The sequence below is a fragment of the Vicugna pacos genome, chromosome 32 (assembly GCF_048564905.1).
Source record: "Vicugna pacos chromosome 32, VicPac4, whole genome shotgun sequence".
NCBI classification, from domain to species: Eukaryota; Metazoa; Chordata; class Mammalia; order Artiodactyla; family Camelidae; genus Vicugna; species Vicugna pacos.
Window position 1 is genome coordinate 4,511,719 of NC_133018.1, and position 23,475 is coordinate 4,535,193.

The 23,475-nt window shown below is 57.0% G+C and overlaps 2 protein-coding genes across 30 annotated transcripts in view; one reads left to right on the forward strand and one right to left on the reverse strand.

Annotated features, from left to right (window-relative positions):
- LOC140690926 (uncharacterized) overlaps positions 1 to 23,475 on the reverse strand; it is a 65,463-nt gene that overhangs the window by 19,610 nt on the left and 22,378 nt on the right. For 9 of the 23 annotated variants that reach the window (XR_012066292.1, XR_012066291.1, XR_012066290.1 and 6 more), the window contains exons 1-4: positions 21,216 to 21,904; positions 13,139 to 13,287; positions 12,760 to 12,849; positions 406 to 429 (exon numbers count right to left, since the gene is read on the reverse strand). Coding sequence is in view for 7 of the 23 variants with exons in the window: in XM_072953157.1 (XP_072809258.1) it covers positions 406 to 429; positions 12,760 to 12,849; positions 13,139 to 13,287; positions 21,216 to 21,847 (895 nt within the window). In the remaining 16 variants the exon portion in view is untranslated. Of the gene's footprint in view, positions 1 to 405; positions 430 to 458; positions 596 to 10,203; positions 11,577 to 11,625; positions 12,228 to 12,666; positions 12,850 to 13,138; positions 13,288 to 21,215; positions 21,905 to 22,185; positions 22,365 to 23,475 lie in introns of those variants that run through there. The other 14 variants (XR_012066304.1, XR_012066303.1, XR_012066302.1 and 11 more) reach the window with 8 other exon arrangements.
- Positions 4,082 to 23,397, forward strand: PATZ1 (POZ/BTB and AT hook containing zinc finger 1). 7 transcript variants are annotated; one of them, XM_072953149.1, is made up of 6 exons: positions 4,082 to 4,119; positions 4,617 to 6,647; positions 7,990 to 8,053; positions 14,281 to 14,452; positions 20,369 to 20,506; positions 21,895 to 23,397. In XM_072953149.1, the coding sequence occupies exons 2-6, from the start codon at positions 5,377 to 5,379 to the stop codon at positions 22,311 to 22,313; spliced, it is 2,064 nt and encodes a 687-aa protein (XP_072809250.1). In that variant the 5' UTR covers positions 4,082 to 4,119; positions 4,617 to 5,376; the 3' UTR covers positions 22,314 to 23,397. The 7 variants fall into 7 exon arrangements, with proteins under 7 accessions (XP_072809250.1, XP_006218096.1, XP_072809251.1 ...); XM_006218034.4 differs by lacking the exon at positions 4,082 to 4,119 and having other exon boundaries at positions 4,563 to 6,647; XM_072953150.1 differs by lacking the exon at positions 4,082 to 4,119 and having other exon boundaries at positions 4,563 to 6,647; positions 21,898 to 23,397.

Here is a 23,475-nt window from a genome sequence, read left to right on the forward strand (position 1 = left end):
ACTTCTGGCACCGTTGGCCCAAAGCTACACTGTCTGTCTGGCCCCAAACCCTGAGCTCTGCTCCTGCACGAGGTGCCCAGACAGACCCACGAATGACCTCGTCACTATTGTCATGAGGGAGCCACACAGCCCAACGCTGAAGAGAGTGGCCGGAGGAAGCCTGCTGGCTTCACGTGCCTTCTAAGCAAGCCCAGTAAAGGCAAATGGGGTGGTTTCTTTTTGTCTGGCAGAAATAAGGGTGCCCCTCTCACCCGCTTTCCTCCATCACCCCCCCCCCCGACTGGGTCCCTGGCTCATCGCCAATCACCCAACCAAAGCCTGGCAGCCTGGGTTTGTGGGGGAGGCTCCAGGAGCAGGCCGAGGTCCAAGTCCTACACGTACTAGGCCACTCCTTCCCTTCCTTACCTGGCCATTCCTCAGTGCCGTCATCTGTAAGAGAAGAATCCAAGAGTAGGTACCTTACAGAGGAGTTTGGAGAATGACAGAGGATAAACCAAAGAATGCTCTCAGTACCACGGCTGGCATGATTAGTGTTCAATAAATGTTCGCCATTATTATCAACGCCCTGGTTCCTGAACAGGAACACCTGAATGTGCTGGGAAGAAAATACATTGCTATGAGACAAGATTATAAAGTAGTATATGAAATAGGGCTCAATTATGTTGAAAAAAGTATACACATGTAGAAGCGAAAAAGACCAGAAGGAAATGCTGGCAGCACTGAAGTCTTGGTGGTAAAATTATAGGGGATCTTTTTCTTTGTGTTTTCATGTATTTTCTACATTTTTCTGCAATGCACACATCACTTTTGCAATCAGGAAGAAAGAAAGAAAGGAAAAAAAAGCACTGTGAAAGCTGAGAGGAGCTATCACTTGGATCTGGGCTTGTGGATAGGATGCCTCAGAGGAAGTGGGATTTGAGCAGGGCCTGGAAGGACAGGAGAATTTGAAGAATGGGGGAGGAGAGCCAGGAGAAGTCTTTCTTGTTCCTTGGTGTTTTTTTGTTTATTTTTGTGTGTGTGTCTGTCTCCTCCCCTAGGCTGTGGGCTCCTTGAGGGCACAGTCCATAGTCTAGCTTGTTCACTGCTGTTTTCTTAGCTTCTAAACAAACAAAACAAACAAAAAACCGGGTGCTTAGTAGGTGCTCAATAAATACAGATCTAGTGAGTGAACAACCTTGACAGCTCCACTTAGCCTGGGAAACAAGGATGCTCTCAGTTCACTGTCCAGCTGGTACGCTGCCAAAACGGAGGGGCGTGGTTTCTGTGGTAACAGAAGAGGGCCCGCCAGGCCAGCAGTGGGACGCAGACACAGGTTTTGTGAACTCTGCATCTTTTCATGGTGTGGCCTGGAAATTGGGAACATGGCGGTGGGCTCTTTCAACAGATGTTGAGCGAGGAGAAAGAGCTTCAAAATATGGTTAACTTAGTTGTTTGCTGCACAGGTTTGTCAAATCAGTCGATGAATGCTCAGGCAGATGGTTTAGGTCTTTGAAGGAGGGTAGGAGGCTCTTGGTGGATGGAAAGCTAGGGACTCAAAAATGGTTCCAGTCTAAACCCTGCTTAGTGACCTCAGGAAAGTTACTTAACCTCTCTGGACCTCATTCATGAGCAGTTTTCTCCGCTCTAAAATTGCTTCTAAAAAGACATGTCTAGTAGGAATGTAAAATGGTGCAGCCACTGTGGAAAAAAACAGTTTGGCAGTTCCTCAAAAAGTTAAACATATTATTATCATATGATTCAGCAATTCCACGGTAGACATATACCCAAGAGAATTGGAAACAGGTACTTAAATACTTGTACTCAAATGTTCATAGTGGTACTATTCACAATAGCCAAAAGACCATCAGCAGATGAACGCATTAAAAAAAAGGTAGTATATCCATACAATGGAATTCAGCCATAAAAAGGAATGATAGTGCTACAATGTGGATGAACCTCGAAAACATTATGCTAAGTGAAAAAGCCAGACTCAAAGATCAAATATTGTATGATTCCACTTATATTAAACATCTAGAACAGGTAAATCCATAGAAACAGTGCAGATTGGTGGTTGCCAGGGGCTGGAGGAAGCGGGGAGTGGGGACAGAATTTTCTTTTTGGGTAGTGTAAGTATTTTGGAACTTCACGGAGGTCTTGTTTGCACAACATTGTGAACATAATAAGTTCTGCTGAATTACACACTTTAAAGTGGTTAATTTTATGTTACATGAATTTCACCTCAATTACAAAAAAGAAAAAGAAAAAAAAAAAGACTAAGAGGTAGGCAAGACTGAAGGTGGAGATATAGATGGAACTGAGAGATCATCACAGGCTTCCCACACAATTACACTGCCAAGGTGAAATGCAGGAAAGAGCTCCCAGTAGGGTCAGAACTGGAATCTAGATCTGTCTCTGGCCACTTCCCCACGGTGGGATCCTGGGCCACACACTCAAGCTCCCTGAGCCTCAGGCCTCCTATCTGCAACACGGGGCTGCTGCATCTTCTCTGTCTTCCACAGAGCACTGTGCATCATTGTTCTAAGAGCACTCTGTGAACCGGGGTTCACAGGGTGAACCCTTTGGAATGAAGTGTCTCAGTACCTATTTTCTAAGCACGGCAGACTGAGAGCCAGTTCCTGGTTCACGTGGAGACACTGAGGGGGTTGAGAAGCCACTGGCAAGGAAGGGGCACACTGGAGCTAACCAGTTGGAGTCCTGGCTCCATCACTGCATCTGTGGCCATGGGCCAGTCACTCATTTTCCTGTTTTTTCAGTGGTATAATGGGAACAGATCTACCTTGGAGAGGGGCTGTATGTACACCACAGGCACTTAATAATCAGATCCCCTCCCTCTTTCTTTGTGGCTGCTCTTGAATACAAAAATTTCCAGTTCCCAGAATCCACCAAAAAATCTCTGAGCTGTAGCTCAGAGAGGTTAAGACTCTAGCTCGAGGTGGCACCGCTAGTTTGGGCTTAGAACACAGATAGCCTGGCCAGGGAACTTTCCCCAAACCTCTCAGCTTCATCTTTATTGTCTCCAACAGGCTCCTGGCACCTACTCCAACCTAGGAAGGACTGAGGTAAAGAGACAGGCCCAGCCCAGAATTAGGTGCTATGCAGAGCTCATCACTTCAAGAGACAGGTGCTGCTGTCCCCCGTGTACATATTAGGAAACTGTTTATTAACTAAGGCTCAGGGAGACCAAGTGACTGGCACCAGAACAAGCAATCAGAGAGGAGAGCAGAGGTCTCGAATTTGAACTCGCGTCCTCCCGCTGCGCCACGCCTGGAAGCCCCGGGGCGCGCGTGGCTTTGCGCGAGAAGGGCGCGCGGCGGTGGGAATCCCGAGCGGAGTTGGAAGCCAGGCTCGTTCATTTGCATGCTAATACCCAGAATGCTTTTCCCCCCCGCACACTGCTTCTCTTAATGGAAGCGCTCAGTTTGGAACCGTGGAAAGTTTGGAACACATACTTCGCTCCCTCTTTGCAACTGTGGGAACTTCCCACCCGCACACGCGGTGCCTACAGCCTAGGGCTGGCTCCAAGTCGGGCTGCCTGGCGGCGGCCGCCAGCGCTTCCCGGGCAGACGAACCTCTGTGTCCAACCCGCTCGCAGCAGCATCTCCAGGACGGCCGGGGACAAAGCGCTCAGGCCCGCCGGTTGGGCCCATGGACTGAGCTCTCGGCGACTCACTGGGCTGCGGGTGCTGGGGATGCTCTTGATCTCAGGAGGCCAAAGGGTGTTCCCTGGAGCCTCCAGTACCCCTATTTCCCTGGAGTGCGCGGGGATCCCTGCTCCTGTCCATAGCCGTTGCTTCTGTTGTCGCCTCCCTGAGCTGGTGACTTTCCGCTCCCTGGAGCGCAAAGCTTGGCGTATGGAGGTTTGGGGGAGAGTGTGGACGATGGCCTCGTATCCCCAGCTCTCCCCGGCGCACAGCCCCTTCGGTTCAGTTAATGCGCGGATGCAGAAGCAGCTCCGGCGGTGCGGCCTGCCCTCAGCCGGGACCCGGGCCCTCTCTGGCGCTGGGAGCGGGAAGGCGACCGCAGGCGACTTCTGGGGATTTCACGCATCGAAGGGGGACTCCGAAGGGCAGCCAACGCCCGCTCGACCTACGGGTGCGCATCGCAAACTGGGGAGCCCAGGTCTGCACCCCTCGGGTCTCCCCCTTCCCACCGCCCCGTCCGCGCGCCGCCACTCTTGGCGGGGAGGGAGGGGCATTGAGAGCTGGTTTGCTGGCTTGGCGCTTCGTTTGCATTGGTCCGGGGGGGCTGAGACTGCAGCCCCCGGCCCCGCGGGCGGGGTGGGGAGGCGGGGGCCGGACGGGGGCTCAGTCTGCGCTAGCATTGGCGGAGCAGGGGACTGGGGAGGGGGGGCAGGAAGCGGGGGGAGTGGAGCTGCGGGGGGGTGTATAAATAGGGAAGGGGGGACGTGCATCCTCGGTTGGGTGAGGGGGGGGCGCTCGGCACAAAGAAAGTGGAAAGTTTGCAGCGCGGGGCGGTCCGGGCCAGGGATCCGGGTGCGCACGTGCAGGGCCGGGGGCGCCGGGGGCCCCCCACGCCGAGCTCGCCGTTTCTTTTTTTTTTTCCTGCAAGCGAGGGGGGGTGTTGTTGGTATCGCCCCCTCCTTCTCCTCCCCCCAGGGGTGAAAGTGCAAGAGGAAGTGCAGCCGCTGCCATCTTTCCTCCGCTCCGAACACACGGAGCCCGGGGCCGCAGCGCCGCCGCTCCGCCGCCGCCTTCGCCCGGCCCAGGAAAGGGCCCGCCCTGCCGCCGCCGCCGCCCGCCCGCTCCAGCCTTCGCTGCAGACACCGTCCGCCAGGCTCCGGGACCGGGCCCACGCTGCCGCCCCGGTGCGCGCCCCGCCACCGCCGCCTTAGCCTTTTGTTTCCTCCGCTCCGGCGCCCCCGCCCCGGCTCGCGCTTTGCAGGGGACGCAGCGCGCGCCCCCAGCGGGCCCGGGAAAAGCCGCGGCGCGCGCGCGCGCCTGCGCGACAGACCCCTCCTCCTCCCCGCGCGCGCGCCCCTCTTGGCTGCGCGCCGGCGCCGCCTGGCGGGCGGGAGGGGAGGTGGCAGGCGCGTTTGCGGGAGGGGCGCACCTCTTTGCTCGCGTACCCCCGGGAGGTAGACCGAGAAGGGAAGGCGGGCGGGCTGAGAGGAGAGAGAAGTGCACGATCCAGCACGGGTAGGGGCAGCTATGTGGGAGGCGGTGCGCCCTGCAGTCTAGACAGTCGGATCCAGGCAGGGGGTGTGTGCGCCCCGCGCACCTGCGAGACTACAGAGCCCCGGGCCGGCACGTGTGGGGAGTGTAGAGACGTTCGCTGCGCCCCGCTTCTCGCTGCCTAGGGGAAGGGAGTGGGGCGGGCAAGTGCCGCGGCCCAGTTTGTGGGGAGGGGGCGGCGGCCATGGAGCGGGTGAACGACGCTTCCTGCGGCCCGTCGGGCTGCTACACCTACCAGGTGAGCAGGCACAGCACTGAGATGCTGCACAACCTGAATCAGCAGCGCAAAAACGGCGGGCGCTTCTGCGACGTGCTCCTGCGGGTGGGCGACGAGAGCTTCCCAGCGCACCGCGCGGTGCTGGCCGCCTGCAGCGAGTACTTTGAGTCGGTGTTCAGCGCCCAGTTGGGCGACGGTGGAGCTGCGGACGGTGGTCCTGCTGACGTGGGGGGCGCAGCGGCGGCCCCAGGCGGCGGGGCTGGGGGCAGCCGGGAGCTGGAGATGCACACCATCAGCTCCAAGGTGTTCGGGGACATCCTGGACTTCGCTTATACTTCACGCATTGTGGTTCGCCTGGAGAGCTTCCCCGAGCTTATGACGGCCGCCAAGTTTCTGCTGATGAGGTCGGTCATCGAGATCTGCCAGGAAGTCATCAAACAGTCCAATGTGCAGATCCTGGTGCCCCCTGCCCGGGCCGACATCATGCTCTTTCGTCCCCCTGGGACCTCGGACCTGGGCTTCCCTTTGGACATGACCAATGGGGCAGCCCTGGCAGCCAACAGCAACGGCATCGCAGGCAGCATGCAGCCCGAGGAGGAGGCAGCTCGGGCGGCCGGTGCAGCCATTGCGAGCCAAGCCTCCCTGCCTGTGTTACCTGGAGTGGACCGCTTGCCCATGGTGGCCGGACCCCTGTCCCCCCAACTGCTGACTTCCCCATTCCCCAGTGTGGCATCCAGTGCCCCTCCCCTGACTGGCAAACGAGGCCGGGGCCGCCCAAGGAAGGCCAACCTGCTGGACTCAATGTTCGGGTCCCCAGGGGGCCTGAGGGAGGCAGGCATCCTTCCGTGCGGCCTGTGTGGGAAGGTGTTCACTGATGCCAACCGGCTCCGGCAGCACGAGGCCCAGCATGGTGTCACCAGCCTCCAGCTGGGCTACATCGACCTTCCTCCTCCGAGGCTGGGTGAGAATGGGCTACCCATCTCTGAGGACCCCGACGGCCCCCGAAAGAGGAGCCGGACCAGGAAGCAGGTGGCATGTGAGATCTGCGGCAAGATCTTCCGTGACGTGTACCATCTCAACCGGCACAAGCTTTCCCACTCCGGGGAGAAGCCCTATTCCTGCCCTGTGTGCGGGCTGCGTTTCAAGAGAAAAGATCGCATGTCCTACCATGTGCGGTCCCACGACGGCTCCGTGGGCAAGCCCTACATCTGCCAGAGCTGTGGGAAAGGCTTCTCCAGGTGAGGAATGGTGCCCCCTCCGCCCCTGTGACTTGTCCTACTCCTCGCCAAAATCTAGGGGTGTGGACTTGTGTCGGGGGTCACTTGACCTTGTAGGGCCATGTCAGATTTGGGGAGAGTGTTTTAGCAGCCCTGGTTTTGAGACGATGTGGTTGAGGGCTGCTTTCTCTTCCCTGGGGGAAGTTCTCTGGCACTAGGCGTGCCCTACTGTCTCTCTTCCTTGGGGCCTTATGGGAAGGGGCTGGATTCCTCAGGCCACAGCCACCGGGCCTCACCATTCTTCTCCCTGGGCTCCCTTTGTGTTTCCGGCACCAGGCGAGGGGCCCCCTCTGGGGGCGGGAGGCTGGGCTCCTCCAGCGACTTTCCCCGCTTGAATGGCTGCTGGGGGAGGGACTGAAACAAGTGCATCTGGGACTCCTCCGTCTCCCCAGCACAGCACTGGCCATCCTGGGTCAGTAGACTCGGGCTTCACCCCTTACAGCCTCGGAATCGCGGGGCACCCAGAGTTTCTTCTGAATAGCGAATTCTTTGATCTGCTTTGACCTGGTGGCTCCAGAGCCTAACTGGACCCTGAGGTCCTTTTTATGTCTACTAGACAGAGAGGAAGAGGGGTGGGTGTCTTCTTAGATTCACTTTTCAGTGAGCCTGGTAAGGAACTGAAGACTTGTCTGGGAGCAGAAGGTTGATTTTCCTCTTAAGAGAATATTCAGAATAAAAGGCTGGTTTTAACTTGCCTGGGTGCTGAGGACCTAGTGCAGTGCCTATGAACGTAGGGATGGAGAACTCCCTCAGAGGGGCCCCAACCAGGAACCAGTCTTACCGGTCAGGCAGCCACTGCCCACCTGCCCTGGCGGGCATCTGGTTTACCAGCCCAGCTGGGGCCTTAAGGCTTCATCCCTTGGCCTCTGGGGACTGAATTCCATCCGGGTGGCATTCATTGGCTGCTGTGGCGGGAGAGGCTGGGGGAGGGGAAGACTGAGTTTCTAAGGGGCTTTAGTCTGGACAATGAATCACACATACCCCCTCCCGGAAAGGCTACTGCAGGGCAGCCCGGTCTCATTCTAAAGCCACCTCCTCCAGTCCTAGGAATCATTGAGTTTAAGGGGGGCGGGGGAAGGTGGGTAGGGAAGGTCAGAGACAGATGCTCACTTCCCTCCCCTTCTAGAGAAAATCAGGGCAGAGAGGCCTGGGCCTGAGGAGCCAGAGCTGGGTGGTGACTCTTTGTCATACTGGGGTAGGGGAGAGCCCTCTCCAGCAGTGTGGAGGGTGGGGGCTCCGGCCAGGTTTGTAGCCCCATTTCCTGAGGTCTTGTTTTAAAGTCTCTCTTGGTTCTCTTTTCCAGGCCCGATCACTTGAATGGACATATCAAGCAGGTGCACACTTCTGAGCGGCCTCACAAGTGTCAGGTAGGGGCCGGGCTAGGGCAGAGATGGGCTGAAAGAGATGCTGCTGTTCTCACAGCCGTGGCCATGAGCCAGCTGATGTGTGTGCAGGGCCGGCTGGCTGACCACCGCTTTGCACACCTCCCCCTCTGTCCCTCCAGCCTCCGTCTGCTCTCCTCCTTTGTTCTTCCCCCTGCCGCCCCCCTCACTGCTGATGTCCCCTCCTTCCTGGTTGCTGGGTGTTGGTCCCCACCCCGTCTCTGTCTGCTCTGTTGCTTGGCTTTCCTCTCCTGGCGTTTGCCAGCTCCTTGGATGGTGGGCCACGTTGCACAAGTGTCCTGGGGGCACTGGCACCCCACCGGGCCCGGCTTTGGGTTCCCAGCAGTTTGCAGGGGTCATCGTGGAGGTGGGAAGGGTTTCTGAAGGGCTCCTGGTGGTCCAGCCAGCAACTCTTCCCCTTGTCTGCCTGGCAGCCTGACCCAGCTTGGGGCACCAGGCAGCGGGGGTGGGGGCGGGTGGTCTCATCTCTGAGCACTGGCACCTGCTGAGCCCATCCCAGCCACATGTGCACATGGCCAAGGGCTTCTGAAAAGTGCGGAGCGAGGTGGTTTCCTGTCCTTGAGAGCTTTGTGTAGCAGTAGGTAGGGGAGGCCCGGCGAGATTCTCACCCTTGGTTTGTCTGCCTAAATAGTATCTGGGGGCCCTTTGGTGCCCAGAAAGTTGAGCTTCCTCTCCTGGCCACTGAGCGTTCCTGTGTGGGTGGAAAACATGCCTCTGTCTTGTCCTTGGTGGTCCCCACTTCCCCGGGCCAAGTTCCCGCCATCTGAGGGGGAGACAGAGTTGTGGGGTGCTTACTGCAGCCTATGGTAGGGGGACCTACTTCTCTTATCCTGTTGGTGGCAAGGAGGGAGGGTTGGGGAGACCTATAGGGAGGGATGGACGTGCCATAGGTGGGGCAGAGAGCCCCCAGAGGCCAGGTGCGGCCGGTCTTCCCAGACAGCCAGGCTGGGTGGCTTCCCCCAGGATGGCGACCCAGGGGGACGCCTGCTGGGCCTCCCTGTGCCTCGCTGCCTTCTCTCTGTCTGTCTCTGACTCTCTCATCATGGAGCACATCCTGACTCTCCCAGGGTCTGAGCAGCCCAGGGTCTGAGCAGCCCGGCAGAGTAGGAGGAGCCCAGAGGGCAGTGGGGGCATGCCCGGCGGCCGGGGGGTAACCTGCACTCTCTGCCCTTTTTCCAGGTGTGGGTTGGGAGCAGCAGCGGCCTGCCGCCCCTGGAATCTCTTCCTAGCGACCTGCCAGCATGGGACTTTGCCCAGCCTGCTTTGTGGAGGTCGTCCCATTCGGTTCCTGACACCGCCTTTTCCCTTTCTCTAAAAAAATCCTTCCCAGCCCTTGAAAACCTGGGCCCCGCACCCTCCAGCAACGCTCTCTTCTGCCCAGCCCCGCCGGGATACCTGAGGCAGGGCTGGACCGGCCCAGAGGGCAGCCGGGCCTTTACGCAGTGGCCTGTAGGCTAGCCAGGGCCTCCCTGAGTGGGTTTTCCATGGAGGGGAACGGTGGCAATGGCGGCAGGCTGAGACCCCTGCTCTGGGGAGAGGCCAGCAGGGTGGCCTACCCACCATGCCCAGCTCCTCCCTGGGTGACATGGACTCTTTCCCAGCTCAGGGTCCCCCCACAGCCTCCATGTTTCTTTCTGGGCTCTCTTGCCTCACTTTCCCCCTTTAGTCGATGGTACCTTCGGTGTCTCCTTGCCTGGAGGTGGGTGCTTTCCTGGGAACTAACCTCCAGCTTAATGCTTCCCCTCCCCTGGCACGGCCGCCCTAAGGTGTGAGGTTTCTAGAAAGGGGCCTGGCCACCTTCCCCCAACTCTGGGGGTGACTCCTGCTCCAGGGGCTCCTCTGACACTCCAGCTGGGCCAACCCCTGCCACCTTCTTTCGTCCCACTCAGAAGGCTCCTGCTTGCACTTCTGGCTAGTGAATTAGACTTTTGTGGTTTTGAGGTTTAGTAGCAGGTCTGCTCAGGAACTAGACTAACCAGTAGCTTTATATCGGGTCACCCCCGTGTATGGTTTTGGGGGCTGATAAAGCAGATGTAGACCCCCTGCCCCGATCCCGGGGTTGTACCCTTTAGCCCCTGCAGGCTCCGCGGGGATAACAGGTGATGATAAAATTTTTCATTCTAACATTTGAGGCTTTGTGTGTTTTGTCCTTGGTCTGTGTCATAACACTGACATCACTGTCCCCCGGTGTATGCACCCGCTCCTGCCCTGCCCCTCCGACACACTCTCACAGACCTGCAGGCCCTGCCTCCAGCCCCATAGCTGAACTCCCCTACCAACGAGCCAACAGGTGAAGATATGCTGGCTCTCAGGCACCAGGCTGGCCAGCCAGGGGTGCCGGGCTTGGCTGAACAGCAGGGGCATCTGTTTTGCATGATGTGTATTCTGGAAGCATCAGAGGGGACGGGACGGCTCTCTGGGAGTTGGTTCCTTGGGCCTCCAGCAGAGCTGGGTCTCAGTCCCTCCTGACGCCACAGAGGACAGAAGGGGCTGGTTACAGAGACTGTGGCCACAGCTGGAGGGAAAAGGTCACCCGAATGTTGGGGCATGGAGGCCCAGGCTGGGCAGTGACACACAAGTCTCCTTGGGGCTTGGTCTGAGTGTCCTTAAAGGACCCATTTGCCCTAGTGCTGGTGGATCTGTGGTGCTGTGGGCTGAGACATCTCCCCCACATGGAGTTCAGCCTTAAGGCAAGAGGCTGGAATGGCTCAGAGCTCTCCCACTGCTGCCAGTGGCCCCACTTCCCGGGGGCTAGCTTGGGTGGTTTGGGCTGAAGGGATAGCTCACTAGAGAAGGAAGGAATTGAAGTGGGAATAAGGAAGCTGACACACCCTCAGGAAGAAGGTGGCTAGCAAGGCCCATGGCGCTGGATCCCCATCATTGCCCTTAGACTTTTCCAGGGCTGTGGAAAAGGCTGCCAGACTCAAAGGCCACCTAGGGTGGGGCGTGCACTGGTGTCCCTGGTATCATTTAGGCCCCATTCCTGCGCTGCTCCACCCTTGGGAAGAAAAGCATGAGGAAGCCCGGACAGGGAGAAACTGGCTGGGAGGGAAGGGAACATGACTGGTTGAGTGGTGACGAACAGAGGTGACCTGAGTCCAGGTGGTGGGGCCAGGGCCGGCAGGTATGCCTCCAGCAAGAGCGGGCGGCCTCAGCCCAGGGCTAGGGGTGAGGCAGTCTTCCCAGCAGCCCAGCCATCAGCAGGCTACCGCAGGCTGCCCTCTTCCCCTTGGGGCCCCTCTGTCTTCTCTGGCCTCCAGGACGGGAAGTGCCTTTCTCTTGCATGGCCCTGGCATGGTGGCTCTGGGTGTCCCATCCGTGGAGGTCTGTCTCTCCCTCAGCCTTCCTCTCCTTCCTCTCCTGGGTCAGGTGACCAGGCTCCTAATGTTCTCTGTTGTCTGAACTTCTGGCGGGGCTAGACTCGGACGCGGACATTGTCACAGTTCCTCCAGGAAACCTTGGGGACTCCAGCCACAAAGGGTCAGCCCTGGCACGGAGAAGGCAACCACCTCTTCAGCTTGGCTTTGTAACACAGTCAAACTTTTTGTTGAGTTTGTGGTTTTTTTTTTCCCCAGTAGCAGATTTACATTCCTAATTATGTTTGCTCAGGCTAAAGTTAGCTTTCATTCCTGGAGAGAGAATCAGTGGAGGATGGGGTTGGGCAGCTCAGCCTGGTCTGGGATTTTAATTTTGCTTACCTAATTCCCTAAATGGATAATCCACTTGTGGATAACTGAGGTCTGGCTGTCCGTTATCTTGAGGTAGCAGAGTATGAAAGGCAGAACTTTAAAGGACACACCCCAAAAGAAGGTTGGCAAGAGAAACAAGGCATCTCTTTCACATTCCCTCTAGTGGCACCCTCTCCAGGGACCGCGGAAGATGGAATCCTGAATGCGTGCTTCCAGCTGCATTTTCTTAGCCCTAGTCCACGGTTGGTTCCTTCGAGTTCTGCGGCATGGCCCACACTGCTTCTCGTCATTGGAGGGGTGGTCCTCGGGTCACTGTCTGGCAAAGCCAGCTCTTGCCCCCAGATAAATCAACAGGTGAACCTCTCTCCCCGAGGTGCTCACAGCATCCCTTTCTCTGGTTTATAGTCTGGTAGGCTGGGTGGAAGAATCAGTTTCCCCTACACTGCGGCCTGTGAGTGGGTCACAAAGTCCCTAACTGTGGTGGGGCCCAGCTGTGGCAATGAGACCAAGCACCCATGATGCTGTCTGAGTCCCTTAAGTGCCTCAAGTTTCCCTGCACAAGTCCTGTCACCTCCCTCCATGAGGACAGCCCTGGCTACTGAGTGCACTGTTACAGACTATCAGCAGCTTTCAGAAGCTGCCTCTACTGAGGCTGCGGGTGGTAAGAATGCAGGCTTGGGGGCCGGTTCTCAGCCCAGCTGCCCCGTATCCTCTCAGGCCCCCGTCTGCCCAGCCTTAGACCAGGGAGCCAGGTGGATCGGCAGGGCGCCAGCCTGGCAGTGGCCAGGTGTGCAGATGGCTGCTTTCTCTAGTAACTCAGTTGTGTGCTTTGTGCGTGTCACTCTCCAAACTTAGCTTCCTTGTTTGTCAATCAATAAATTCAGGATATAAAACAGATAAAAGCAGTATAGTTGACCCTGGAACAACGCGGGGTTAGGGGTGCTGACCCTCCGGGCAGTCAAAAGTCTGCATATAACTTACAGTCGGCCCCGTGTGTGCACCATCCCTCCACAGCCATGGTTCCGCAGCGAGGGTTCAGCCGGCTTCGGATCGTGTACGCCGTAGTGTCTCCTATTGAAAAACATCCCGTGGATAAGTGGACCCGAGCAGCTCAAATCCGTGCTGTCTAAGGGTCAGCTGTATCTCATTAGTATAAATTGTTCTGTTCAGATGTGTAATGTTAACTTAAAAGATAATGACCGAGAGCAGTGAGGCCAGTCCTGATGCAGACACCTGGGATGCGGCAGCAGTTGGGGCATCTTCTGCCCCCACAGCATCGCATACTTTTGTTTCTTGTTTTGATTGTACAGTGAGGCAACAGACAAACATTTGTACATGGTGACAGTGTTCAGATGCTCACCTTGAGGCCTCAGGATCTCTGGCTTTGTTCCGTTAGACAGCCCATGGGAGTACCTCCGTTCTGGCCAGTTAACAGGGTGGTGGGTCTTCAGCGGGTGAACGTTCGATCTGTAATGCACCTGAAGGTGAACGCTGCTTTCTCTTGTGGCTCTGAAACAGTAAGCACACACAGAGGAAAAAAAATGGGTCAGCCTTGACTAGAACCCCTGAAACTCCTCCATGGAGCCAGAATAGCTTGAAAGTCACAAGCTTCACCTCTCGTAAGGACTTTCCCAAAGTCCTGTGACCTCCAAGGCTGGGGTGGCTGGCTGTGCGGGCTGGGTCCTAGAGAGGGATGTTGGGGGAAATGGGGGACTGAGACCAAGTTGGGACGGGGGACTGCCTTCTCAGGGCGCGGGTGCTGAACTCCAGCTCCTGAGCTGTCCCGCCTGGCACCTTGCCAGTTCTCCGGCGGTGGGGGGGGTGGTGAGACACGCTGGGAAGATGAGCTATGACACGGGGGGCACCTGGGCGGGGCAGGGCGGTCCCCACCTTGTTGCTACCAGCACTTCCCCAAGTTAACGTCTCCCAGGGCCCCTGGAGCCTCCCGCCCTCATTCTCCACTAAGTTTCACACGTGCACAGTCGACACCATCATTTCATGGGCTGCTTTTTCAATACAAACGCACATGGCTATTACGAAGAGTAATCTCTGTGCTTTGTCCTGCCTTTCCTTTCCATTTCCCTGTGGCCATGACTAACGTCACTTTTGAAGAAAGTGAATAAATTGAATTCTTTGTGTAAAGCAAGCAGGGGAGACCCAGGGTGGAGAAGGTGAAGACTGTTCTGTTTATGTGCCAGTAGCTCTTCTGCACACTCACTCACAGCCAGAGCAGCTGAAATCCATTCTGAAATGTTTTAAGCGTGGAAACGCCTAGGAACGGGCATGTGGGGAGCCACTGGGAACCTGTAATCCCCACTGGGGTCCCAGGAGGAAGGTCCTGGGGAGTAAGATGGGAAGAAAGCTGGGGCCACAGTGTAGAGTTCTCTTTAAACAGGGAGTCCACGTGTTGGCCAGAAGCGGCTTTGGTTCATGGTGTGTGTGGTGGGGCATCAGGTGTAGATGCTAGGTTTTTCCTCACCCCGTGTTCCCTTCTGCCCTCAGACCTGCAATGCTTCTTTTGCCACCCGAGACCGTCTGCGATCCCACCTGGCCTGTCATGAAGACAAGGTGCCCTGCCAGGTGTGCGGGAAGTACCTGCGGGCAGCGTACATGGCGGACCACCTGAAGAAGCACAGTGAGGGGCCCAGCAACTTCTGCAGCATCTGTAACCGAGGTAACCTCCCTGCCACTCCCGCACGTCCAGGGGATGGGCCTGAGCTTGTGTGGGAGGCCGGGGGGTGTCTGACCACCCTGCCTCAGACCCCACTCTTTGTATGGCCAGCCCTCCCTTCCCACTGAACGATAAACACCTTCATCCTGCAGCTAGCTGTGTGTCACCCCTTCCTTCCCAAGCAACTTGGGGTGCTTGGAATGGGAGATCCACAGGTGGGAACAAAAGAGTGTTGTTCCCAGACTTGGGCCCACGACACACCTGCTGCCTGGGTGGCAGGATGGATGCACTGAACTGCCGAGGTTGGCAGGAGTCATTAGGCCCCCAAAGGTGGGAGGAAAAGGGGTCCTGCTTGAGAGCTGTTGCTGCCTGGCTCACCGGCATGTGGAAGTCAGCAGCCAGGGAGGAGATTGAGTCTGGAGATGGACAAGGGCTGAGACTTTCTAGCACAGATGCTCGGAAGAGCCCAGACCGACCCATGGCCCTGAGGAGAGCAGGAAGTGGCAGGTGCTCGGAGCAGGGCAGCGTGCTCGTGGCCAAGGTCAGCCTAGGTGGCATCTGGCTGCGTGGCCCCAGTGTTGTGTTGGATGAAGTCAGGCCTGTTCCTGAGCTTCTGCCAGGGCTAGTTGGCTGCCGGAAGGGCTGAGGTCCTTGTTTTGTGAGCTCAGTGTCAGTGAAGGAGGCTTGTGACAGAGGTCGGGGGCAGTGGTCTGGTGGGCATGAGGACGCTTCTGCACGGTGCGCTTGCTTTGGCCAGGCCGGGACGTGGCTGGGAAGTCCTGTCTCCTGAGACAGTCTTGTCCCAGTGCTTCTGGAAGTCTTGGGTGTGGTGGCTTAGTGGATTGGATGCTGAACCAGGAGGCGGGGGAACAAGGGTTTAGCTGGCCCCTCCCACCTCACCCTGTGATGTGACCTGAGCCCCCACCTTCCCCTCTCTAAGCCTCAGTCTCACCATCTCTAGGGGGTTGAGAACACCCCGTTTGCCCACCTCACAGGGCTGCTGTGAGTACCTGGGGGCGCAGGTAGGTGAAGGTTCTCTGAACCCCTCAAGGGGCAGCGCAATTGGGACATCCTCCTTGTACTCAGTAATGGTTAGCAAAGACACAGCTCGCTGACACTCTGGTTTGAAGCAGGCACAAGCCCCTGCAGCCTTTTGCTGGCATCTTTGAGTCCCATGCTGTCTCCACATGCTCTGCGGTCACTGGTGGAGGGAGACGGCTAAGGAGCTGGGTGTTCCTGGTGCCCTGAGCTGGTCTCACCCCAGACTGCACACCTGGGGTTTGCCTTGAAGTCCCCTGGATGTCGATGCTTGTACCACTGGGAGATCTGCTGTGAAAGCAGGGAGGTGGTCCTAAAAGCTGCTTAAGCATCTGTCCTGTTTCCTGACACATCAGAAGAGCCGTTTCTGGCAGGAGCTCCCCCGAGAGCTGGCAGTGGGGCTGTGCGTGGAGGGAGTGATCAGGCTGTGGTTTTCCATCCCGACTGTGGCGGCCCCATCTCTGGGAAAAGATGGTTCCTTGTCTTGCTTCGTCCTAACCTGGCTTCCTGACAGCGCTCCAAAGAGCTCTGAACCTGCCACAGCATGCCGTCAGCGGGCTGTTAGTCAGGTTCTCGAGGTTGAAGTTCTCAGCCTGATAATTGGGGTCAGAGGCCAGAGGCGGGAAACCAGTGAGAATGGAGGAGGACGTCCAAGAGATGAAGCCTGGATTACAGGGCAGGGGTGGGGGAGGGCTGGATGGGGGACCCAGGGCCACAGCCCCCAGGGGCCCCACTCAGGAGGAAAGAAGAGCTGAGAGCAGCAGGGAACGGCTGGGAACGGCAACCCAGTTAGGAGGCAGCTGACGCAGCAAAGCTGACGGCTGTCATGCATCAGGACTTGTTTTCCCCGGACAGCGGCCACAGGCTCCACGGCCGGGGCGGGGGGCCGGGGGAGTAAAACCAGAGTCCAGCTTTTCTTGGGAAAGTCAAGACTGGATCTGGATTGTCAGAGGAGGAAGTCCTGCTCCTCCAAGAAGACAGAAGAGGACTCCAGTCCATCCCCGCTGGGTACTTGGAAGGAAGAGAAAACAATTTTGGTCTTCATCAGGAGAGAAGGAGCAGGATTCTGCCTCTGGACTCATTTCTTGGGCAGAAACAGGAAAAGACTCCTCCCCGGCCCCCACCCCCGCCCCTCCAAAAAGAGGAAGGCAGCTTTTCCAGGATAAGGTCACAGAAGAGATTGAGACACTGGAATCAGAACGCAGACAGCTCTGGGCCGCCCTGTGCCCTGCCCGCCACCAAGGCTGTGCACACAGGAGGAGCTGCAGGACTAAAAGGGTGTTCTTCTCTCCATGAGGCTTCAAGCAAAGGGTACCGTCAGCCAGACGTCCAGGCTGGATCAGGTGAATTTCCAAGTACCCTCTGAGATCCTTCAGTCCCAGCAGTTCTTAAGCCATCACCATAACCACTTCCACACCTGCCTCCTTCCAGCCATGCAGGCAGCTCTTGCCTGTGAGGAACGGGAGGGGATGCAGCCTGCTGCCCGGCGCCACGCCGGAGACAGGCGACCTTGTCGTTATCCCAGAGACATATCAGGACATGGGCCACACCATCTGGAGAGAAGATCGTTTGCAGTGGGAGGAGTGTGATGGCTGCAAAAGCCTGTTCCCTCACTTTCAGGCTGTAGGAAATTAGTTGAGCTCAACAGTGGCAAGAACCTGGTAATCACGGTTTTTTTCTTTTTCAGTTTCTGTACTGGGTCTTTGTACGTGTGCGTATGTACTGGTAGGAGGCAGAGGGAGAGCTCGCTGGGAGTCTGCCTTTGACAGGGACAACATTTGGACTCATGTCATTGCTTAGGAGGTGGAGGAAGGCTTCTCTCCAGCCAGAGGCGAGCACACCAGTTGTCACCAAGGCCAGTCGTGGATGCAGACAGCCGGCTGTCCCCTGGACTGAGCCGACACAAGCCTACTTAGTGTCTCCCTCCAGCGTAGCATGGCCCAACAAGGTGTGGACAAGGAGGAAGCAGTCCCTGACCCCTGCATGGGCGTGCTTCTGGAGAGCGAATTATAGTACACGGGACAAAAAAGCACAGCAGAGGAGCAGTCGCCTCCTGCTAATAAATTCTCCATCTTTGGAGCGCGAGACAGGGTGGCTTGTCAGCAGTGGTGGAGTCATGTGTGTGTTCCGCGGCCCCGTCACTCCGATGCCTGTGTCAGGCTGCCTCTTTGGTTCTCAGTGAATCAGTGGTGAACCAGCAGGTGAGTTCAGAATCCCAGCCAAATGTGTCTGGCTTCCGAGATGTGTTCTCCTCAGAAACTCAGCTTCTGTTTTATCCCAGAACTTGGCTGCTGAGCTGCTCTGTGTTTAAATTCTGGGCTGGAGATGGCAGCTGTGGACCCACGCCTGCCACCCGCCATGTGGTTTGGCTATAGATAGTAAGTCGCCTGCTGCTGGGGCAACGTCAGGGGGACCCCGCCACGTGGTCCCCAGACTGCATTTCAGGAAGATGCAGTGAGTTTTCGCTGAGCATCTGCTGTATTCCCCCGGCACAGCTCTTCCCACAAGGAGTAAGCGTAATAGTCCCCTTCTTTCTTGTCCCTTTTGACTGCAGTGGCCCTACCCTGGTGCACCATGGAGAGGGATTCAGACCACTTCAGAGGCTCCATGAGGGATTAAAAAACAAAAACAAAGTTCCCTCCTAAAGTGGTATCATCCTATTGGTCAGAAAGTCCGGATGTCTTTCTTATGCTGGTTTCCAGGACCACAGTACCATCCACGGGGCAGGGCTGAGGTCCTCTGTCCCGTGAGCCTCGTCTGCTCCTTCCTGACTGCAGCCTCCCTTGTAGGAATGTTTATATGGGACCCTCTGAAGCCAAGCTGTCCCAAGCTCGGCCCCAGGCAGACCACTCGGTCACAGAAGGACGACGTGCTTTACCAGGCAGGACAGGACACCAGCATCTGGTCCAGGCGGGTCTTCTTTCTTGGGAAAGGAAGGAAAATTCACCCAGTCCCCCATTTCCCTCCAGCACCGCTGACTGCTGTTCTCAGGGGAGAGTCTGTCAAATAAGATTCCCACAGGTCAGCCCCCGGCTACTAGCAGCTGCCTCTCTGATCCACCAGCCTGGCAGGGAGATATAGGGCTGTAAATGGTGATAATGAAGCCTGTTGCAGAAGCCCAAGGGGGGTTTCCAGGGCCAGGACCAAAGCTCAGGGACCGTTAGAGAGGCTGCCTGGTGGGGAAGAACCACATGGTGGCATGTGGTCCTGGGCCTAGAGTCCAGGCTCTACTGTGTGGCAGCTGCACACGTGGCCACGAGGTCCAGAGTGACACACGGGATGCGTGGGGCCCTGGCACACTTTAGTCACTCACTGGAGGTGGGCTTTATTTTTTTATTTGTTGTTCATTTTTTTAATTGAAGTAGCACTGGTTTACGACGTCGTGTTAATTTCTGGTGTACAGCATGGTGATTCAGTTACACATATATGTATTCCTTTCCTGTTTTCATTATAGGCTATGATAAGATGCTGAATGCAGCTCCCCGTGCTATTACAGTAGGACCTTGTTTATCTGGTTTCATGAAGATTTTCCTTGTAGTTACAGTTGTACAAGGGCTCCTGCCAAAGTTGCGAGGGATTCTGTGAGAACTGATCCACCTGTAGGTGTACTTTTGATGTATTCGTGGGAGAGGGTGAGCTCCGCGTCCTCTTGTTCCGCCATCTTGAAGCCCTTCTTGAAGGTGGAATTTATTAGAGTTCCAGTAGCATTGCAAAGGCCAGGCCAATTCAGATATTTAAAAAATAAGTCTTGTGCAGACATTACAAAGTATTCTCCAGCCTCCAGCCCATCAGCGGTGGCTCCTACCGTTACACTGTGGCTGTAACTTAACAAGGGAATGAAAGTGACTGAAGCTGGGTCAACCACATATGGAGCGAGTTAAACGGACACCGTCAGGGCCCTAGTGCCCCAGGTAGGCCTGACGCCCGAAAGTGTGAAGGCTCTCGGATCCTTGACTGTGGTCGAGATTTGATGTCACAGCTCCTTCCTGTGAAACCCAAGGGGACATCCTCTGACGGGCCCACCTGGTTCCATATCCTCGGACTCGTGGCTGGTGCAGAAGTTGGCCCGAGATGTGTTCATCCTGGCCTAGGGTATCTGGCAGCTCAAACTTACCGGAGCATCTGGGCTGGGCTGGAGCAACTCCAAAATGGCCGGATTGCCCCTCCCTTAGAATAAAGGCAATGGTGCCCCCTGCTTCTTCTTCCTTAAGTGAAGCTGATGGATCCTCCAGAACCAACCAGAAAGTCCACCGTGAATAAGAGATGACTGCACCCCTTTAACATAACTTCCTATTTTCACTCTTCTTCAAAAGGTCTAAGCAGTTACTAAATCCAGTTATTCTGACCGTGAGGAAGTTAGCAAAACAGAAGGTGCCCTGACAGATAGAAGAAAGGGGGCTCCCAGAGGCGTGTCTCTGGGAATCTGTCCTGCCTCCGTCCGGTTTCTTGTGCAGGCGATTTACCTTCACAAGTGTTGGTGGGCGTCCTGCTCCTGGAGTCCACGGCCGCCCTGGAACCCTGTGTATTTTCCCGGCTACATTTCTAGCCATGGTCCCTGCAGCTGGTCTGGGGCTGTGGGACGTCCGCTCAAACCACTTGTAATCGAGGCATCAAGCAAGCCTAGAGGCATTTGGCCTCTGGCCCTGGCAGGATCGCAGGCCATCCCTCCAGCCTTGCAGAGCGGGCTCTGCAGAGAAGCCGACTCGTGGACAGTGCTACCCTCCCTCCTGAGCCAGGGGGCTCCTGTGGTTGCAGCATTTTTCAGCCAAGAGGGGCCCCTTCTAGGAATGCTAGCCAGTGCGGCCAGAGGAGAGGCATGGGGGAAGCAGAGAGGTATCTGTGTGCTGGCCGCGGGATCTCATCTCCTTTTGTCTTGTTTAGGTTTCTCCTCTGCCTCCTACTTAAAGGTCCATGTTAAAACCCACCACGGTGTTCCCCTTCCCCAGGTCTCCAGGCACCAGGAGCCCATCCCGAATGGGGGAGCAGCGTTCCACTGCGCCAGGACCTATGGCAACAAAGGCAAGCGACCCCTTGCTCTGCACTTTGCTTCTCTGCGCAGACTGTGGCGTGGGGGCGCTGGGCCGGGCGTGGGGAGGCGGGAAGGCTGCCGGCTTGCTGGCCGCCTCGAGGAGGCTCGAGATCTGAGTGGCAGTGGCCTCCAGGACAGAAGTCACAGTAGGTCCCTCACTCCAGGGCACTGCCGAGATCCAGCCCCCGCCTCCTCTTCCCCAGCCCTCCTCCCTGGCTCCTGGCCCGCCCCCGCCGTCTGGAGCCCTGCAGGGATGTCCCGGGCCCAGGGCAGAAGAGAGCCCTGCATGACGAGTCTCTGGGCCTGTCCGTTGCCTGTGGCCCATTAAGGATGGCGTGGAGCTGCGGCTGGATGCTTTCTTCTCCTCTGACCCTGGGTGAGGGGAGCCAAGGGCCGGCTTCCCCCTCCAGCGGGGTGATTGGTTGCTGTGCTCAGCCCTGTCCAGAGAGCCTCTGGCTGCATTTGTGAGATGCATGGCGCTGCCTCTGAGTTGGTTTACGTCGCGCTCCCTAGGCCCCACCTACAGGTGTTGATTCAGGTTGTTCTGTGGTATTTCAAGTGGTTGTCGCCTTGGGGATGGCACCAGGGGCCTGGCAGGCGGCAGAGATGGCATGCTCCACGCTCCCATCACAGACTCCCTTCCCGCCCAGCATGGCTCTCTGACCCCAGGCAGGAAGCTGCTCTCGGTGGAGGACTCACGTGGGCTGGGCAAGGCTGATCAGCGAGGACTGTCTTGAGGTCCCTCTTGTCCTGGGCCCTGCATAGGGACAGCAGCTGATGGAGTTGTTCAGTTCCTTTTGAGGTCTGTGTTTTGGCCGCTTGGCCTGGAAGGACTCCGGCAGGCGGAGGCTGTGAGGGCAGGGCCTGTGTTTGCAGCACTGGGGAAAGGACTGGCTCTGGCTCAGCTGTCGATGGGGTCTGCTGGGTTGAGGAGCTGGCGGCTCTGGTTCTGCTGTGCTAGGGTGCAGCCGGTCTGGTGCAGAGGTGAGGCCACTGACATACCTGCTCCTGTCATCATGGCAGCTGTTTGACCCGCAGAGGTGCCCAAGGGAGCGCCTAGGAGTTGGGGGTCTCTGGGTTGTCCTGGGCAGAAGCAGCGGAGGTCCCCCCTCCAGACCGTCTCCTTGACGCAGGCCGACATGGTGGTGAGCGGTACTTGTGTGCCTGCATGCAGCGTCCTCAGCTGGGGAGGCCGGCAGCCCCGGGCCCTGCATCTCACCCCCGATGGACCAGCCGAACCTCGGTGGGCTCTGCCAGGGCGGTGGCCGGCCGCCGGCTGCCCTCCACGCACCTGTGAGCTGGCCCCTCACCACCCCTCCAGGAGGGGGCATCTCTGGAGCCCGGCCTCACCGCTCCTCTGTGTTCTGCTTCCTCCTAGAAGGCCAGAAATGCTCGCATCAGGATCCGATTGAGAGCTCTGACTCCTACGGTGACCTCTCGGACGCCAGCGACCTGAAGACGCCGGAGAAGCAGAGCAGCAATGGCTCCTTCTCCTGCGACATGGCGGTCCCCAAAAACAAAATGGAAGCTGACGGGGAGAAGAAGTACCCCTGCCCCGAGTGTGGGAGCTTCTTCCGCTCCAAGTCCTACTTGAACAAACACATACAGAAGGTGCATGTCCGGGCCCTTGGGGGCCCCCTGGGGGACCTGGGCCCCGCCCTGGGCTCACCCTTCTCTCCCCAGCAGAACATGTCTCTCCTCGAGTCCTTCGGGTTCCAGATCGTTCAGTCAGCGTTTGCGTCGTCACTGGTGGATCCCGAGGTGGACCAGCAGCCCATGGGGCCCGAGGGCAAGTGAGGCAGAGGCTGCGTCCCTGTCGGATCGGCCACCGGGGACCGCTGAGAAATGCTGTGAATGCGGAGGGAGGTGGTGTTTTTGGGTTCTGTAGCTGAGAGATTTTTATTCGTTTTTAACTCCCCCTCCAGCCCTGTCATCCCACCCCTCCCCACCCCCCACCCCCAAGTGGTCTTTAGAAATAGAATCTCATCTGACGTTCGGCAGAATTACCTGCGAGACCCAGAATGGGACGAGGGCAGAAAACACTACATAGGCCTCTAAGGCAGCACCGGGGCCTGTTTCCTGATGGGCAGAAGCTGGAGCTCCTCCTGGTGTGCAGTCCTTAGTGACCCTGATCCCCAGCCCACACCTGACGGCTTTCTGGGACCTTGGTGATTTTGGTCCCTTCTCGCCTCTGGTCCCTCATTCCCCCTTCTAGCCCTCAAGAGAAACCACAGTAGGGTCTCCACCCACTTACACAATGCTGATGCCCAACTGTTTTTAAGGAAGCTGGAAGCCTACAGCACCCCATGGACCATGGGGTGAGTGTCCTCTGAGAGCCCCTGAGCTTGTTGACCCTTGACCTGCGGGGCCCCAGACCTTTCTGAGCCCTGCTTGAAGGCTAGCATTTTGCCACTCGGACAAGCTTAGCAGTTGAGGATACATGCCCCCCAAATTCCAGTTCTGATATGTGATTTTAACCATTCAACTTGCTGTTGGGTTTTAATTCTCTAATTATTATTATTATTGTTATTATTTTTTAGGACCAGTTGTAGTGAATTGCTACTGAAAGCTATCCCAGGTGATACAGAGCTCTTTGTAAACCGCAGTCACACGTTAGGGTTAGGATTAAACTTTGTTTAGATGTACCATAATTAACTTGGCTAGTTGATTGTTTGAAGTCTATGGAAGAAATAGTTTTATGCAGAATTTTAAAAATGCCAGTCTGGTCAGGGAGGTAGGGGGTTTCAGTGCTTTTGGAAGGCAGGCGGGCTGGCAGGTGGGGACATCGAACACCTCGGTTGTATCACATGTGGACAAGCCCAGGTTGACCCTGTGATGTGAACTGATCTGATCAGACTGTATTAAAAACGTTAGTACGTTACTCTGCCTGCTCCCCTGAGTCTGGTTTTTCGGCCGTGGGATCTCTGGGACCCAGAGGGTGGGTAGCCTGCACTCCTGC

Excerpts from the sequence above, each read along its gene's own strand:
- PATZ1 (XM_072953149.1), top strand. The coding sequence starts at position 5,377 with ATGGAGCGGGTGAACGACGCTTCCTGCGGCCCGTCGGGCTGCTACACC. Across the intron at positions 6,648-7,989 it reads TGTGGGAAAGGCTTCTCCAG|GCCCGATCACTTGAATGGAC; the intron begins GTGAGGAATGGT and ends TCTCTTTTCCAG. Across the intron at positions 20,507-21,894 it reads CAGGACCTATGGCAACAAAG|AAGGCCAGAAATGCTCGCAT; the intron begins GCAAGCGACCCC and ends GCTTCCTCCTAG.